At 43.0% G+C, this 19,189-nt stretch overlaps 1 protein-coding gene across 8 annotated transcripts in view; it reads right to left on the reverse strand.

Moving 5' to 3' along the window:
- The window catches only part of DOT1L (DOT1 like histone lysine methyltransferase), a 76,477-nt gene that overhangs the window by 17,697 nt on the left and 39,591 nt on the right, over positions 1–19,189 (reverse strand). For all 8 annotated transcript variants that reach the window (XM_040591843.1, XM_040591841.1, XM_040591845.1 and 5 more), the window contains 14 exons: positions 17,707–17,786; positions 16,324–16,392; positions 13,575–13,681; positions 12,618–12,659; positions 11,061–11,144; positions 10,093–10,327; positions 9,528–9,641; positions 7,965–8,056; positions 4,963–5,064; positions 4,223–4,360; positions 3,463–3,588; positions 2,183–2,664; positions 1,789–1,912; positions 817–963 (listed from right to left, as the gene is read on the reverse strand). In XM_040591843.1, the coding sequence (XP_040447777.1) occupies positions 817–963; positions 1,789–1,912; positions 2,183–2,664; positions 3,463–3,588; positions 4,223–4,360; positions 4,963–5,064; positions 7,965–8,056; positions 9,528–9,641; positions 10,093–10,327; positions 11,061–11,144; positions 12,618–12,659; positions 13,575–13,681; positions 16,324–16,392; positions 17,707–17,786 (1,942 nt within the window). The remainder of the gene's footprint in view (positions 1–816; positions 964–1,788; positions 1,913–2,182; positions 2,665–3,462; positions 3,589–4,222; positions 4,361–4,962; positions 5,065–7,964; positions 8,057–9,527; positions 9,642–10,092; positions 10,328–11,060; positions 11,145–12,617; positions 12,660–13,574; positions 13,682–16,323; positions 16,393–17,706; positions 17,787–19,189) is intronic.

Raw genomic sequence — 19,189 nt, forward strand, 5'->3', positions numbered from 1 at the left:
GCTGCCCAGAGCTAGCATTCTCTCTCCTCCCAGGACACACAACTTCTGCTCAGAGCTGTACAGGCTATAGTTCTGCTACAACTAGAAGCCTTCAGCTGGAAAAAGATAGTAGATTCCATACTATGAAACAACTCCAGCTTTCCAAATAGGGATTGTAAGGCAAGAACCTGTGGACAGGTTCTGAATTCACAGCTCTCATGGGAAAGCAGCAAATGCTTCTCAGTTCTCTAGTGTAACACTTCTGCCTGGACCAGGCTTTTTTGAACTCCTCTGCCACTGAGTGGCACGGCCTTATCAGGATTTCAAAAAGAGATGGCCCCAGAAGTTCTCCAGTTCTCTGATGCTGCAGAGCAGTCCCTTGCACATTAGGCATTACGGCCTCGAGGTGCTGTTCAAGTTCATCCTACACAGATATGTTATAAGACAAGACAATTTGGAGATGACCGAACTGAGGCAGAAGAATTTGTCTCCCAGGGTCATGCAAGAAGGCAGGGGCTAGACCAAACTGACAGCTGTGAGTTTTCACTACTACGAACTCTCAGACTCTGCATCCTTTCCACCCAGACATTTAAGACTAGTAGTATCTCTTGAGGCATGTACTTTCCTTCCTGGCTGAAATACCACCACCCCCCAGCCACGCGAGGAAAAATCTACAGAATGACTAAGAGCCAAGAAGATGCACCCCAACAGCAGCCTCCCCCAAAGCATCAGACATTCAAGATTAGCAGCCCAGGAAGGATTCTGGTGCACAGCACCCCGTTACTGCCCGGTGTGATTTTAGTTAGGGATGGAAAGTGTTGACAATCCCTTACTCACCACCTTCTCAACACGGCTAGGTAGGACTACGCTGGCCAGAGGGATACTAACAGGGAGTTTATTGGGCTGCACTGTGCTGAGAGGAATACTGATAGGTAGGCTGGTGATAGTTTCTCCATTACTCACAGAGGTTCTCTCTCTCAAAACCTGCAAAGGTGAAACAAAGTAATGTTCTTAACCGCATGCTATTACTGACAAGACTTTTTAAACTAACAGTAACCTGCTCATCTATATTTGTTTTCCCCAACCCTTCCCCCCTGCACCTTTTTTTTTTTTTTTTTTTTTTTTTTTTTTTTTAAGAATTACACAATTAAGAGTGATGACTATACAGCACAGACAGGGCATGCACGGAGCAACTTTTGTTACCAGCACCAGTCTACTGGGACAACAGCATCGAAATATGTATACTAAAGCTACTGCTGGCCCCAGGCATAAGGAAAAGGATAACTTAGACAAGTCCATTTCCTAGTGTCTTTGTCAGAGCTCTGTGAAAAGCACCCATTTGAAAGAATTCATACCTGGAGGCCCTCTGTACACAAAAGATAAAGTAGCCAGAAATATTTCCATGGTAACTTCCTCTCGGAGGGCACCTCCTTGCTCTGAAATGAGCCCAATGCGATTCATGGCTGGACCAATTACGTGGACAATTTTTTGTTGTTTTTATTAACAATGGAAGAGTCTACTTTTCAGGTTCAAGCAGACACACACCAGATCAAAAAGAAGTCCTACTACATCACTGGCACCGTTCATATGCAAACCAGTAACGCGGAGGTAGGCACATCTGTCATGAGCACAATATTCTCTTCCTCTAGCCAGCATCTTTTTTGTGTCACACCTACTGTATTTTCTGTTATTTTCCATGTCATGCTGAGCATAAAAAGGAGCATGCCTGCATTCCCTAGTTTGAACAACTTTTTCTTTGTTCTACCAGGTGTTAACATCTCTGTGCTTGAGCGCCAGCAAACCTCTTACCTTCTCGCCTGCAACTGGTAAGGCCGCTGGGGAAGAGGGCCGAGTTTCCTGAGGACTCAGCTTTATGCCATTTGAAATACCAGGGCTTGGATATGTAAGGCCATTCTCTTTGACGTGGTCAGCTCTGGAACAGAGACGTACGATCGTTAGAATAGAAAAGCTGATGACTTCTCCCTTGCAAGGAATTCCTGTGCCCAATGGAAGGTGCCGTATCGCCTTATTTACTCAGTCAGGTGGCACTCATGGTGTTCTTACAACAAAACATTTAGAAGCGTATAAACTTCCACTTCTAAACGTTGGATGCTTGGATGTTTTTCCACAATCCAAATAAACCACCGTCATTAAAAGAAGCAATTACCCCTCCTTTCCCATCCCAGGAAAGGATCGCTCTCACCTCTGTATCTCATTAGTTGTTGCTTTTCCATTGACTCCATGGTCTTGATTCAAGTGTCTCCTTAGTGCTATTTTCGCTGGGGAAAACCGGGTATAATCAGGTAGGGACAAGCCTGTCAGCTTGTCTGCCTTCTGTCTGCTGCTGTGGTTTGGGGTACACGGAACTATTTCTTGGTCCAAGTGAGAGGTCGTGTACTGAGGCGTGTTCTGCTTGGAAGACGACCTGCTAAAGGTGTTATGAATTTCATAGGGAGTCGCATGGCCGTTCATGGACAGTTCAGGGCTCATGCCATTGATGTGGGGCATAGGAAACTTGGAGCATTCCAGCTCCAGCTGGAACCTGCCGTGGTCAGCCTCAGGATCACGGCTCAGGTGGTTTTTATTGTGGAGTTGTACTGACAGTGATTCATCAGACGGCGTGTATGACTTCAGCTGCATGAGCTCCTGCTGTCTTTGACTCTTCTCAAGTTCCACAATGCTGATCTTTAAATGAAGAGGACAATGATTAAAGACTATTAACAATTCTACCACATTATGAAGTTTTGCCTCTATAGGATTTTTAGGAAAAGTGGCCCCATCTCTGGGAACAACGCAGAACAGTTGACCCAAAATATGAGAAACAAATTTCAACATGCTGCTCTGAGCTTGAGACCAAAAGGCACAGGTAAGGGGAATGGCTCTGGGACTCTCAGAAAGCGCTACTCAGATCTTGAAAGCAAATATAAAGTGTCTCCAACTTATATAGAGAGTATGGAGTAACTTGATACCTCCAGTCATTGAAGGAAACAGTCGCCCCATGTCAAAGTATCCAGCAAAAGGCTGTATTAGCTCTAGGGCTAATCTCACAGGAAAATAAAAGTTCTTCAGACACAGCAGTTTAATTTGTTTTTGCTATGGTAAGTGACGTTCTGTGGGTACTGATCCCTGAATCAGCCAGAACATCAGAGCACACATGCAAAGAAGCAGGACTTTTCATCAGGTCATGCTTTTTAAATAAATTAACAATAAACCACAATTCCTTCTTCCACAGCATTACCAAGGAATCAGGTCACAGCATTTGCTTCCTTTAAAAGTTATCCACATCCTTATTCTTCAAGTTTACTAAAATCCTCTAATCAAAAGATTAATCCCGGGGGGGGGGGGGGGGGGGGGGGGGGGGAAGGGGGCAGAAGAAAAGCTGCCACCTAGCTTAACCTTTAACATCATATTCAACCAAATACCCTTAACTGGCCCAAAAGCTATCCCAAGTTGGTGACTCTAGATTTGCTTTTTGCTCTCTACCTGCAATTCCAAACAGTGCTTTTGTTTCTCAGAAATCTGATTCTTCAACGCCTGCTTCTCTTTCAGTAAGTTCTCCAGTGACAACGTTGACCAGTCCAGCTTCAGTTCCTCACATCGTGCCTTAAGCTGCAAAGGCACGAGACAAACAGATCACAAGACAACTCTCACCACTTCACACCACCCAAGGTGCAAGCTGAAAGCCAGGCACCTTTCGACTGGATATATGCAAGAAGCTTCTTAGCCCACTGAAAACTCCTCTCAGCTTAAGGCAAATGCCACCAAAACGGTCCTGTGGTCCCTACATCCTGTGGCAGGATGTGGCCTGGCTCTTTCTGAAAAGGGTGTTATCACCCACCCTCCCTAACCTGCTCCACATCCAGATTTGCCCCTGAACAGTTTGAGCTACCAAGACGAACCCCAGAAGCATTAGGGCCACCCAAAGCAATCACTGGGCAAACTTCTTGGCCAGCAAGATCCAGGTTCAGCAACAAGTGCGTACACAGGTGCCAAGCTGTTCAGGGGACACAGCTGAGGCCAGAGCCAACTGTCACATTTGGTTAGAGGTAAAATAAAGGTCACTGAGAAAAGGGACCACCTGCGTTCTTTCCCTCATCATTCTTCTCCATTACAGAGAAGCTACAGCACCTGGATGACTTTTCATTAAGACACCTTGGAGAGGGGCAGCCCTTGGCTTATGACCCATCCTCCTTACATCAAGGGCAGCATCACCCTGCTACTCAGACACAAGCACTGCACACACCAGCTGCAAGCTCTGGTTCCTGAGTTCACTGTTATCCTTCTCCAGCTGTTTCGTCTGTTCTTTCAGTTGTTGATTGTGAGCAGAGATTTCCTTCTGAGCCTGAATCAGGTCGTTGTATGTTAGAGCTTTAACTCCCAACTACAAGATGAAGAGAAGGAAAGAGATCATTCAGTAAGGTCTTGACAGCTTAATTCCCGACAACTGTCACATTCAAAAATGACATCGAGGAGATCCACAGAGTTTATGCAACTCACAGCAACTCCCGCAGCATTCTCCAAGGCACTTTGTCATTGCCAGGGGATAACGATGAAGGACAAAAGTACCTCACTTGAAGCTGCTGTTCCAGTAATTCAACTTTAAAACTGGCATTTAGTTTCTTGCCAGCAAAAAGAACACTATTTTTGTAAAGAGCCACCACATTTCCTTCTGTGCTTTTGAATTTGCATTGGCAACACAGAGTTTGTTCAACCAGCAGGGGATGCATCCTTTACTGAAATACCACAGTGTCTGTGGTCTGTCACCCCCTTCCCTTGGATATAGAGTGGCACACAACAATTTCAACAATGAAGATAAAACATAACCAAAGAGTGATACAGATTCCACATTATTTAGCATGATCTGCTGCAAAATTGAGGCTGAAGACCTGAGACTATACTCTGGTCTTACTTATTTTTATCAAAAATGTTTGCATGCAGATGATTAACAAGCATCCACATCCACTTGCATCAGATCAGGGCTACCTCATCAAGTTTCTGCTGAAAAAGACGTTTGATTTCCTCTTTCTGTGCCTGGCAGTGGGTGAATAACTGCTGTGCTGTCCCCAGTAACTGAGCATTCTTTTCCTGGAAGAGGGAAGAGTGAGAAAATACACTTTTAGCACCAACTGCAGCATGGTCCAGCTCAGTAGGACATTTACACTTAGTTTGTACAGCAAGTTGGGAGTGAATCTGAGCTCAGAGCACGTAAGTATGAACTAATCTAGCGCTCTCTCAGACTTTTGTGAGCCTCTCTTTGCCAGTGTTTAACACTTGGTGAAGTTAGGAAAGCTGAAAAGTGCTTTGAAGTAGTTTTTTCTCCTACGTAGAAAAATATAATCAGGACAATCTTCAAAATTAATTTTTATTCTCCCAGTGCATTGTAAAGAAGTAGTAATAATCACATCCTACAGAGCAGAAATGGAACTGGAAAAGATTATCTGTATGAAAACTGTTACTAAACTGGGAACAGAATCTAAATCTCCAGAGACCCAATTCAGAGTTTTCCTACACAATACTCATGGAATACATGCAGAAAATGAAAATACGGTGTGGGGGAGGTAGGAAGATAGTCATAAGCAAGCCAAACCACTTGTACTTGCAGTGCCAACATCACTTCAGCGTGCCACCCAACCCTTCCACTCCCAGAATATTTCCTGCCCATAACATTCCTTAACTAGATACTTGCTTACTTATTCCATGGCCGGGTACCGTGTGAGCCGCAAAGGGCAAGGACGGGGCTGGCTAAACTGTCTCATTGAAGCAGTTCCCAATTGAAAGACAAGTGCAGCCAGAAAAGCAAGCTCTGGAGATTACACTTTGCTCCAACTTCTGCTGCGGAGGCCAAATTGGAATTGTGCAGAAATGGAGCCGTCGCTCCAAGAAGTAGTAGAGGACACAAGGGTGAAAAGCACCTTGATCTTCCAAGGAGGGAAGCAGCAGTGCTGGCAAGTTCCACATTTGTGAGAAACACGACCTGGCATACAGTTCTTGTTGCCTCTCATGCCAAGGACTTGGGAAAACAGTGGAGTCACTGCAATGCTGAACGGACTGCCATAGGTGATGCTGAAAAAGTCATTTATGCTTTCAACATCAGCCATTTCATTCAGCCTTTACAGGCAGTGAAGGAACTGACAGCTCCATCTAAGGGCAACCTGGTGAACTAGCAGCTCACAGCATCTTGTTTATTTTAAAATCATACAGCAAAAACATTCTTCTTGTACTTTAAAAACCTTCACGTAAGAGGGAGATACTAAACAGACTACACAACAGCACCTCATCCAGCAAAGTTCTGCTTCTGCCTTTGTGAAGTTTAATCTGCCACACTCCCTGTGTATCGCTCCATTGAAAAAAATATTTTCATACTGAATTCCTCATTTTAATGTCTTAAAGTATGAAACAGCTGTCAGACACCAACACGAAGTGATTACTTTTCCACACTCTCCATGTCGACTTCCAGTGTACAGCACAACACTTGCACACTATCATTTCTCGGGCTGTTTTCTGGGCAAGGAGGTAAGTTAGCTTTACGCTGACTTTCCTGACAAGTACAGAACAAGCAGAAAAATATGCTGCTTACAGAAGCTGAAATTTCAAAGTGCTGTTTGACTGTAAAAACAAACTGAAACAACCACAGAAAAAAAGGTTTCGTGAGTACCACATCAGCATCAACCACTTCTCAGTAACGAACAGGGGGGCACAAGTTAGCCCCTCTCGACTGAAGAAACAGTTCCTGGGATGGAGAATTGCAGAAACCAACGCTATGGCTTTATGCTGACACCTTCACAAAGGCCACAGAGCAAAGGCAAGCTTCCACAGGGGCTACCCAAAAGCTGGAACTGGGCAGAAGTTAAAGATTACTGTTGAGCTCTATGAGAAAGGGCTCCTCCATGGAAGTAGCAGGCACAGTCTCTCTCATCTGGGCTGATTTACAAACCAATTAAATTAGTCATAACTGAGGTAAAGCAATACAAGAAGAAAAGGTGTTTAGCCAGTAAATCTCCTCCCTCTGCTGGGGAGATGGCTCCATAGCAGAGAAAAATGCCACACTTCACAGCTGCAGGATTTTCTTCGCCTTTCCATGTATTTCAACCCACGACTTGGAAAATTTACACTTTGCCCATCATTAGATTGTCAATTTATGTGTCGCTGCCCATGGCAGGGGGGTTGGAACTAGATGATCTTTAAGGTCCCTTCCAATCCAAACCATTCTGTGATTCCATTCATTTATCTCTTAAGTCAGTCATGACAATTTGGGTTTTTTAATCCCAAACTTCAATTTGTTACAAGTTTAATGAGCCGCCTTCATGCTACAGTACTCAATTCATTTAGGCTTTCCTACCCTGAGAAAAGAATAGATGTCAAAACCCAAAAAATTCAGCTCCAAGGAACAAGTGTTTTTCAAGACAGTCCTCATCCGAAGCTGCTACAATCTTTAGCTAGATCAAGCCCAATTTAATTATCTAAGAGCAGTTTGACTAGCAGCTCACAGGATGCATCCACGCAGGGCAGCCCGCTAAGCAGAGGGCAGGAACATGTTCAGGCAGTGCGTACTGCTGGCGACATCGACCACCACCCTCTTGCTCCTGTGACCCATGAGACATACAGAGAAGAAAAGGAGCTGCCAATCCCAAATGGGAGAAAAGGACAAGGTTCAAGAGACCAGCTTCCTGCACAGGTACACGCAGCTTCATGTGAAAATAGAGGAAAAAAACAGAAATATTGAAGTAAGTCTTATTAGGTGGAAGGGCACCAGAGAGAAGAGAGGAGGTGCATCTCTCCCAGTTTGCAGATTGGAAATTTAAGCACACAAAGACCGACCGAGTTAGCATTCAGCCTAAGCATTACTCTGGTAGAGTCTCTGTAAGTGGCCTGATGCAGCACTGGTGTCACGTGTACACAATGCCCATCTCCAGCATTTTCCTCCCACACAGAAGGTACCTGGTACTCTAGCAATTTTGTTTAGAAACGTTAAAAGTGAGACCTACCTTCTCCTGCTCCAGTAACTGTTGCAGACTTGCTTTATACTGAGGAGTTTTCATGTATGCCATGAACTGCATGTACTGGATCTTAAAAGAGTCTGCAAAATAAATAAGGAGATGATACATTTCAAGCGAGAGTAAGTGCAATGCCCCTATTTATCCCAATTTGCTCCCTTGACACCTCTCCCCACTTTGCCCTCTCTTGCTTTTTATTTGGACTGTATGTCAGACCAAGCCATTAAAGATCAATTTAGAGCATGCTGAAAACCCATCTTCTGATGCAAGCTGAACTTTTGGATCCATTAGCTGCTTATAATAGGTACCCCAATGGAAGTCATGACAACGCATTCAAACACACAGAGGAAGAGGATGGGTGCTAATGGTGTGTTTGCATGATGAAAGAAGAGTTGAACAGCTTTTAATGCACTGTAAGTAGAAATAATAAAAGAGATTAGCTGTAACAGCCAAACCCAGCCCCAAGCTCAGAGCGCTCATCCTCCCAGCTCACAAGACAGGGCTTGCTGTACTCCTCCTACCTCCATACAGAGAGACGACAGGCTCTACACCCACATTTACTCCACCCTCCAAGAAGCACTTGCTTCCATCTCCTGTGGCAGAATGAACCTGCCTTCTCCCCAGCCCTCACCGCTGGGGCCTTTCACCACAAAGCCAACCCCATGCTTAAGGCCACTCTGCTGCAATCACAGGCAGCCAAAACGTTTAACAGATGGCACACAGTACAGAGCTTTGCAGCAGGGCTGACTCCAGACAAGTGGCATTCTCTCCGCTACCCCCACAACCCCACCCGACACAAAATGTCACTCTAAATTACTCTTTTTCTCTCTCTTTCTCTCCAGTAAGAAATCAGTCCCAACTGTAAGATACCACAGCAAGAGAGCAGGAGTTAAGGGCACCACAGGTGCCCTCGGTCTCTGCATAGAGAGGAACATTCCATCAGATTCCCAGATGATCTCAGACTGGCTCATGCCCAATGCCAAAGGCCAGAAACAGCTTGGGGTAGCAGAGGGGAGGAACCAGAAGACCCAAAAAACCACCCTCCAAGTTCTTCCTTAAATCATGCCTTGCACACGGACCGTATTTTCCAATGACACTGCCTCTGTGATCTCAAAAACTCAAGACAGCATCTCATTTACTTTGCTCTAAGTTTTGCAGAGAAAATGGAGTGGTGTTCCTCAAGATTCCATCATTTAAGAATAAGAGAATGTCTTAATTTAAAAGAGAGTTATTTCTGACTAGCCATTCCCATTCAAAGTTACTTTGGATTCCTGCTGCACCCAAGCTTATTTCCAAAGAGCTGAAACAACGTCAAAAGACAAATGCAGACTGAGACATCAACTCCAGCAGCAAGCAACAGAAGAGACCTTGTGGTGATGCCAACAGAAGTGGGGCAGGTTGAAGAAGATGAGGAAGAAGCTACCCCCCCCCTCCTGTTCAATACACAGCTTTCCACAGCTGCTGGCTATTTGTAGCCCTTGGATTTATGGCATGTTCAGAAACCTCCAGGGAGAGGCTCCCAGGACAAGTACAGGCACAACATTACAGCCTTACCTAGCAGCTTCTGTAGTGCAGGTGGGGTAGGTGTCACCAGTAGCTGGTTCGATGAATGCCGTTGCACTTTAGGAGGTAGTTGGTAATATGGACTATGAGGTGACTTGTATGCATCTAAAGAGAGACGGAAAAAAAAACCACCTTTCAGATTACGAAAGTCATTGTTTCTAGCAAGTCTAGCAGCTTTGCCATTGGAAAGCCTGTCATTCACAACGCGAGATCCGGTGACTTCACTAGATTAACAACACTGCAACAAATAGTTTGGAAGGGCATCTGCAACTTATCCTCAGGACAGCAGCAGCAGAGACAAGCTACGAGCCACAGCTCAGCTCCAGCTTCTCACCACGTACCTACAGCCAGATACAGCCACCACCTCCTCGCTGAAGCGCCCCACCAGCTCACGGGCAGCTTTGCTTTGGAGGCAAGGGAGAAGTTCGGACACAAAACCAAACTGAACCTAGCAATGAAGGAAAGACTACCTCCAAGCACGCACTCACAGCCTCACGTACTTCTCTAGGCTCCTGCGGCAGGGGGTGGCCTCTTCCACTGCCAGCCCTGAACTCACCCTGAGGAGAGGATGAAGATGTCTGTGAAACAGTTTGAGCGTGCAGAAGTTCTAGTGCGGTTTGGTTCTTCTTGGTCTTGCGCTCTGTGTTTGCAGTGTTCATTTTCTTGGGACGTCCTCGTTTCCTGCCTGCCATTTTTCTTCCTTTTTTACTTAGCTTTTTCTTCCGTGCTTTGGAGGGAGATGGCTTTTTAACAGAATTTGCCGCAGCCTTTTCTTCTTCAGCACCAGAATCCTAATAGATTTTGAAAAGCCGAAACCTCTTTAGTCATTTCTACCTGCATATACAGCATTCCTTTTAAGCAAGCATTAATAACTTTAATAGTTTTGAAAGGAAACTGATGCATTGCAGTAAAATAACTTGCCAGTGAAGCAGACTTGCTTGGGGCAAGACCCAACACCCAAGGAGTTGTGTTCATTCTTTTCTGGACTTATTACAGAAAAGGAAAGTTTTAACTGTTGTCTAAGAAAAGCTGACTATTCACCCTGTACTGACTATATTCTTCAACTGAATTTCATTTAAAAGTCAAAGTATATTCAATACTTCACATTTTTGTGCATAAACCGTCACTGAATTTCTAACAGTATTATACAACAGAACGAGAAAGGAAATGAGTCTTCCCAAAAGAGACTCAGCACACTTTGAACTCCAGTCCCATATCCATGGGATATGACTCAGGGTAAGCACTGCAAGCTGGTGCTGAAGGTGAGCAAGGGTGGACAGCCAACTAGTCTATTCATCTTGCAACACCTTTTTTGCAGAATGAGCGGTGCAATTCCCAAGCGTAGCTTTTATTAAGTCACTCCATCACATTTTTGTCCACAGCAACAGCTACACCAGTTCACATGTTCAGAACACACACGCAGTCAGTCTCCCCACAAAACCAGGCTGTTGCTGACACAGACTATGAGTTTATGCACAGATGAAGAGAAAATGCATTTATTCTACAAAAATGCAGGGTGTTCACCTTGTTTTCTTGAACCTTCGTTGGAGTAGTTGTGTTGCTCTTGTTTTCTCTTTGTTGACGACGTCTAGCTGCCTCTTGTTCCTCCTAGATAAATGTTTTAAAAGACTTAATAATTTGTTCATATTTACCACTTTTTAAGACAGACCACTGCATTTCCCAGCTTAGTCCTCCACAAGAGCTAGGTGTAAGTGCTCTTATCATACAATGCCTAATTTAAAAAGAAAAAAACCAGCTTTTGTTACCAGCAAGGGAAAAAAAACCTTACCCTGCCTCAGGCAACATTCAGTGGGAAAAGGCAAATAAGTGCATGCCCCCCTTTTGCACTATATTATACTATAATAAGTTTCAGAAATGCAGCCACAGGGCAAAGGAGATTAAGCCCCAACCTTTTCCCTTATTCTGCCCCTCCCAATCCCATCCTCCAGATCACACACTGGTGTTACAGGTTTTGGGTTTTGCTTGGTGTTTTTTTTTTTTAATTATTATTAAATATTTCAATAGCTTTACCTATATCCCTAGCATTTCATGTGTTGCTACATCACTTTAAAATCTTACGTGACTTGAAATGGCAAAGCCATTAATCATCGTCTAATTCAACTTTAGCCAAGTCTGTAGAGGAGACGATAAAAGACAAAAGCAGCAACTTTTAAGCTTGATTTTCTACTAGACAGCAAAGACAGGAAATTTCAAAGAGCTCCCTCAAAGCCCTTCTTGTACCTTCCAGGTGAGGTTTAATTTGCATAAAAATTCCAACACCTCTTCAATTTAAGCAAGTTATCGACTAGACCATGTAAATGGCAGATTTAAATAGCCTCACCATTAAAATCAGGGAAGTTCATAAGTACATGCATGCCACCCTGCTTGCTTTTTTTTTTTTTTTTTGGACTCCGAGAAGTATTTTTTTTCTCCCAAGTTTGAATTCAGCAGCCTGAAATAACCCGATCTCAAAGCTACCATTAGTCTGTTTGCAACACTTACTAAGCAAGTCAGCCTGAAGACAAACGTTCACCTGAAGTTTTAAATTAAGTGGCCTCACTTAATTCTCTTACTGGGAATAACCAGCCCCATTGGTAATTTCAGATTAATATGGCCCAGCACAGTCTCAAAAATCCGCTGGCATTTTACTTCTACTTGTAACAGCACAGACTGCAGCAACTGACAACACATTCTATGTCTCAAATAGCATGTCCCAAAAGTAACATCTCAGAGCACTCCTCAGCTTCATTTTCATGCAGCTGAACACTGGGACGGATTCAAACTATCATTTCCGTTCTTTAACTTCAGTTCTTTAATGAAGGAATAGCTCTTTATAGACCTCCAGTGCAAGGCAAAACCACCTTGGGGCTGCCCCATTAATTCTCTATTAGAAAGCCTTGAACATGATTGTATTAGTGCTTGATGGCACACGATGCTTCACATAAATTAGCTCCATGTCCACGTTCCTTGCTTATCAAGAAAATCTGATTTTCTGTCAGTTCTGTACATCTTTAACAAGCGACTACATTCCTCACAGTGGCTGCTCCATTGAGTTTTCTACAGAAAATGACTGAAACTTACCCTGAGTTTTGGATTTTTGAGACTAGAAAAATAGTTTTCAAGCTGAAAACAGAAAGATGAGATAGTCATTTTCAAAGTCATGACAGACAAATACATAAGAACAAAATATTAGCTTATGACAAATGCAGAACTGCAGAAATTCTGACTGGTTTTCTTCTGATAAGCTACATTAAGAAGTCATTCTTTTTACCAACAAAGCAGGACATAATCCAAGCCTCAACAAGGTTTTCTCATCTTCACCACTGCCTATCCCTGCTTTAATGCTTTGTGTCATATATCCCCAACTCAGCAAAACATTTTTCATGAAGCTACTTCATTCTTGTACTCCACCAAAATACTTCCCTGCACTCTAGCATATTCTTTAACAAAAGCATTATTAGACTGCAGCAGACTAAGAAAAATAAAAATAGTTTTACTACCGTATCGTAAAAAACTCAGTGTGGGAACAAACTCCCTCCGCAAAAGTTTATGTTTCTACAGGGTTGTTTCTGTTTTCTTTAATCGAAAAAAATACCAAACAAAAAAACAGCAAATGCACCAGCACTGTTACGGAGCCTTGGCTGATTCTCCAGCAAATGAAAATTTAACTAAAATTGAGATTTACGGCTTGAATACGACAGAATGGAATGGTCTGTACACCACAACGCAAAGTGAAGAATTCAAGACCCACAGAGCCTCTACTCAGTGTGGCAGCGGCAGCACAAGACCACCGTTCCGCACAGCTACATATGCTGAGGCATCAGAAGGAATTACACTTGTGAGTCTGTGCACCTTCAACAAATTAACGAGCTACGACAGTAGCGTCCACAATTATACCCTTCCAGTTAGGCGTGCTTTAGGTCTGTAAACACCTAAGGAATACGAAAACAACTCCCCAGAACAACGAACTGAAGCTGGCGTGTTGACTTCAGCACAGGCAGAGCAGGCAGAGATCTGCTGCCCCATATTTATACTCACTATGGTTCGGTCAATAGTATGCAGGTAGTAAGAAACTGGTTTCCCGGTCCATGACACAGACCCTTTCAGTGGTGATAGCTCCACAACTCTCATTATAGTGCCAATATCTAAAGGAAGAAAGTCAAGTTAGGGAACCAAAGCTCACTCAGCTCAGCTGAAACTAGCTAGGCAACAGTAAAGGCACATTCAAAACAAAAAGATCACTTGTGATTCAGATAGCAATGTCCTAGAAGAAAGCAATGCAGCGAGTTTAAAAAATAACTTCTTATTCTCTTGCTACATGCATCCTACAGAAAACTTAATACATTTGGAAGATCTACCCTTCATTTCTTCAGAGCTAGCCATCTGAGAATAAAATCATGTGCTAGTGCAAGCTTTTAACAAACAGAACCTTCCTGTGGAACCTACAAGGAACCCATCTGCAGTAACAGGCAGGATTTAATTAAACAGAACCAGTAACAGAACATCATTAGACCCGACCCATGTAAACTGTAACTGCACTATATTTGGAATGGGGACAAACATGTTTTCTATTTGCTTTCTTGCCTCTATTTGTTTTGTTCCCTAAAATTAATAGGTATGGGATGTGTCTAAGCATTTCCATAGCTGCTGAGCACTGAGTGGCATGACTGCAGAAGAAATTACAGCACGCTTCTAATTAAATAGAAAATTACCCAGAAGAGTCAAGAAGCCAGGTTTAGGATCCAGCAACTTCAACCGCTATTTTAACCACATTTTAATACTTGTTTTGGTTTGTCCCAACTCTTACCACATTTCCATTTCTTTTTCCAGATGGAACTACTAACTGTGGAAGTGTCACTTAGAGCAGCCCATTAAGACTGGAACCAGCCCCAGGCCTGGCACAGCCCATCCATGTTCATTTGATACTGGGATTTCCCAAACACAGTGTGGTCACAGAATGGGATTAAGACCTAAAATTTACTCCCACGATTTTCCATTGCTGTTTGTAGCCTACAAAGGTAATTTCTTTGCAGGACCTCTTACCTGAATCCCTGGATGAGTCTCCTATTAGTGGAGGCTATTATCTATTCTTACGCTAAGCAATCTCATTCACCCAAATCTTAATGAGCAATCTCTATATAATTTTATCATCAACATTAAATAACAGTGGATATATAAAATTTCAGCATTCTAGAAAACATTCCCAGTGAATCCACACTGGGGTGAAAGCTGAAATAGGATAAAGAACCGGCTCAAATGATAGTCGTACTCGGGGCTTTTATTAAGTGAAAAAATAACAACAAAACGTTGGCCCCTCTGCCTCCCCACCACATCTTCAATAACTGCAGTCTCCCAAACCTCGCAAAGAGATCACAAAATGGTCAGAGGCCAGGAAAGAAAAGCCTTGAGAGACCAAAAAAAATTTATTTATGTCGGCAGGTCTCCTAACTGAAACCTCAGAAGTGCCTTCTTATATTTCATCTGGTTGTAGTGTGCTGTACAAGAGGTAGTAGGCTTTACTTAGGCGCTCTTTGTCTTACTAGCAAACTGACAGACCGATGTCAGCTCCCTGGAGGTTTGAGGATTTCCAGGAGTACCATTCTGTCTTTTTTTTTTTTCCTTTTATTTTTAAGTACATGTCTACAAAGGACTGGCAAGCCAGGACCCGACCGTTAATAAGGTTCCAAACCATCACATGCCACAGAACAGAGTATCACACAGGAAGGAAAAGGGCATTTTGGCTGTCCCAGGCACAGGACATTCACAGCAACTCAAGCTTCGTAAAAATAACCCACAATGGCACTATTTCAGTGAAATGCCTTATTGACAGTCTTGAAAATACTATTCTTGAAAAGCAGTTTACCATGCGTGTCAGGCCAAAAACAGAAAACGCAGCTTGAGATTTGTTACTCAGTGTGTTACTTGCCATGTTTGCACAAGGAGCGGAATAAGGCGTTTTTTAAATTTAGGGAATGTTTTGCACTAGACACAGTAAATACATGTAAAACCCGGCCTGGGTTGATCTTTTGCTTGAAAAATTTCAACAACAAAAACTGGGGAAAAAAAAGGAATTGAAAAAAGGTCGGAAGAAAAACCAAGAGCATGGGGTATTAGTAATCCCAAGACCTCATTAAAGTGTAGTTCACACACTTGCAAAGGCCAGCACTGGCAAATAGCATGTCTACTATATTCAGCAGAGAAGAAAAACACAAAACTTTGTTGGCAATGAAACAGACACAGCAACTGGGCGTTTATGGGATAGGTCTGTTTGATCAATTTACAGTACAGAAAAAAAAGTTTTCAAAGTTGAACATTTCAGCTTCCAAGCCTTACAGATCATGACTGGTGGGATTTACCTGGCCAGATTTAGACAGCCGTGGTATAAGGAACTTGCACGCATGTTAGTCACTGCAGCTCTTTGTAGTTAAAGAAATGAATCACGCCCTTGCAACACCTTATTTCTCTTCAACTATAAAAGATGCCCAGCCAGGTAAACATTGACATTATAGACATCTAAACATAGCAGGATAAACCCCATAAAAAGAGTGTCTGTCTGTTCCAGCACCGCATGGGGTTTTTAGTTTGTTTCCTTTTTTTTTTTTTTTTTTTTTTTTTGTTTCCTTTTTTTTTATGTATTTGTTTGGGTTTGGCATGTATGCTGTAATAGTACAACAGCATTTTTCACTTACTTACACAACTCTTTAAAGAGCAACAAAAACCCACTACAGACATGTTTGAGTAATGAATACACCATAATTGTAATGAACAATAAAAAGGGCAATCATACCACTCAAGTTTCGACTGTTAATTCTAAAATTTAGAGGTGCAAAAGGTTTTGAGGACACAATTCTCCCACCTGGAAAAAGAAAAAAAGAAAAAGCAGTATCAGCTACCACCGTTTCTTCCAGTAATGACTATTTGACTATTTATTAAATATAACCCAGTACAGAGCCCTAGAGCAGCCCTAATAAAACTATCACTTGTCTATCACTAAAAAAAAAATTACTTAATGCTCATTCTGACAGCACCCAAAAAAGTCAATATATTAAGTCCTGCTAGGTAGCTATGAGGTGACACCTCAAGGATCACTTTAAAATGACAGATCTTAAAAATACTTTAAAAAAAAAGAAAAAAAAGCACATTAATTCTCAGTGGCAATTTACAGACATTCCAATTAGAAGCACAGCCATCTCACTCCTAGTTAGTGCTTTTATACACAAGCCCCCAAAGCCCTTTTAAACAAAAGACTGATAATCTCCACTTCGCAGCTATTGGCGGCCATTCAGGAGCCTCAGCACCTTCTGGGAAGAGAACTAAGGTTCCTCGGGTTTGTAAAGAGCTCTTGAACCTTCCCCACTTCTCTCAAGCCACCGTGAAGTAAAAGTTTAAAAAAAAAACCACTAAAATTACAGACAACAGCTTAGGTTTGGGGATTTTACAGTTTGCAACAGAGCCCAGAAGTCACATTATTTACTTCAGTACAAAGCTGTACCATGGGAAGCCACAGCTTCTTTGTTCATGCCACACATTTTTCTTTCAAAAAATATTATTTTTGTAATTTCTACTATAACCAAATAAAATTGTTCATTACCCAAGAGGTTAAGAGGAAAGAAAAAAGGCCCCTCGGGCAACGTAAGGGCCACAGAGGGGTCACTGGGCATCCCTGGTCACTGGTGTCTGCAACGCAACTTCTCAAGAAGCACACACGACACCCAGTGACAGTGTCCCCTTTTTAATACTTACGCGTTAATACCCAGTATTAAACGTGACAACTTTAACTAGGAGAAGCCAGTAACGGAATCCAGTTACAGCAACTGGATATCCAAAGCCATGCTGAGGCCACCAGGAAGCTTTGCAGTCTTGGCCGTTGCATGCTTTGTTGGTTCCCGTCACAGGTAAGGAAGGACCGGCAGTTCTTTCCCCCCCTACAGAGCTCTGCAGAGAGTCTGTACACGCAGAGCTACCTCTGAGTAATCAGGTAGGTTAGAGATATTAAGACGGGAGGCAAAAATCCCAAGGAATAACCACTGCGGTGCAGATGCTTGCCCGCAAGGCACAGAACGAAACCCACCAACCTGGCTTCTGACAGCTGTCACTAAGCCCTTGCCACCACCAGCTCCCACAGTAAGCAGGACACCAATGGAAAAAGGTTCTGAGTTCGATTTGTTACCTTCCTTCATGTTTGCAAATCGCTCCTTCAGTTGGTGATCCACCTCAGGACCAAAGGCAAAATTATTCACAAAAATAACACTGCAAGATAATGGTCTAGTTAATGAACAGGGACAGGCAAACAGCTACCCCCCCAAGATCACAGTCACATAAAGCCTTTACTGCCACTTATGAAACTGAAAAATGCTGCTCGTCCCCCACTGTTCAGTGACATCCACCCAACAAAACCCTTTCTTCTTGCACAGTGCCACAAAGCAGGACCTTACCTTTCACATTCAGGGACACTGCCTGCAAAATTACATGTTTAAAAAAATTTAAAGGCACCCTCCTCCAACAGCTCCTCCTAGCATCCAGCTGAGTTTTGTACTGTAAGTTCCAACATAAAAACAATGCACAAAATGTTTTCACATCTCTGCCATGGTGAGGTCAAACACCAACACGGTAACTACCAACACACAGTAGTTAATCCACACATGAAAAGCAATACTCCCAACACAAGGCACATTTCACCCCATCACTTCTTCACATGCTTTTAAGATACCAGAGCAAAATATCAAAATATATTTTCTCTTCTAGCTCTAAATCCCCCTGTAATGCAAAAAGACACTTGACATCTCTCAGCATGTTCTCCCTGACCTAGACCCAGCGCTTCATCCCAACCCACAACAGAGGAGCTGCATCTTTCTTTTTGGGTTAGAAAACCCAGTGGGGGGGGGGGGGGGGGGGGGGTCCTGAAAAAAACCCAGTCACATAGAAACAAAGAAACCTGCACGTAGATTGAATCACACAAATGATAAAAATGTTTGGGAAAAACGTAACACGTCACAGATTAAAAAAAAAGCATCATCCTTTTATTTTTAAGAGGATAGGCTTGTCCTTGTCCCTGGTGCCTGTCTCCTACCAGCTTGCAACAAGAGCCCTCAACATCTCTTGGAAGCCATCAAGCACCATGCACTGATGAACTGCGAAAGCCGTTCTGGCATATTGTTTCAACACGAAGAACTGATTTCTTTGCAAGAGATCTGTTTGAAAACTCCCCTCCTAGTGCCTGCACGCATGAAACGTGTTCAACAAGGACACTGAGTTTAAGAGCAGCAGCCAAAGCTATTAAAAACTACGGATGAAAAAAATGTTTATACACCAAGAGAAAAAAAAAGTTACTCTTGCTGCGCCTTGCTCTTGGAAATTTGGGAAACCCTGCCTGGCAAGTAAGGCTAGCAGGGGTTTCTTCCTCCTCCTTCCCTCCGTGTGCCAAAAAAGAGGCCTTGCAAAACAGCCAAGCATATTAATGGGACTAGAAAACATCCAGGAAAGGAAGGGAAAAAGACAGAGCTTGCCAGATTGTATTTTTTTTAGTGTTCATTCTGGCACAATATTTTATATGCACATGACAGAAGCACAGGAGCCCCCAGCCCACCTTGAGTTCAGCCCTCTGTTCAGCACGTATTGCTAAGCCGCAAGTACAGTTACTACAGGGATACTAT

Source organism: Falco naumanni, chromosome 4 (assembly GCF_017639655.2).
Source record: "Falco naumanni isolate bFalNau1 chromosome 4, bFalNau1.pat, whole genome shotgun sequence".
NCBI classification, from domain to species: domain Eukaryota; kingdom Metazoa; phylum Chordata; class Aves; order Falconiformes; family Falconidae; genus Falco; species Falco naumanni.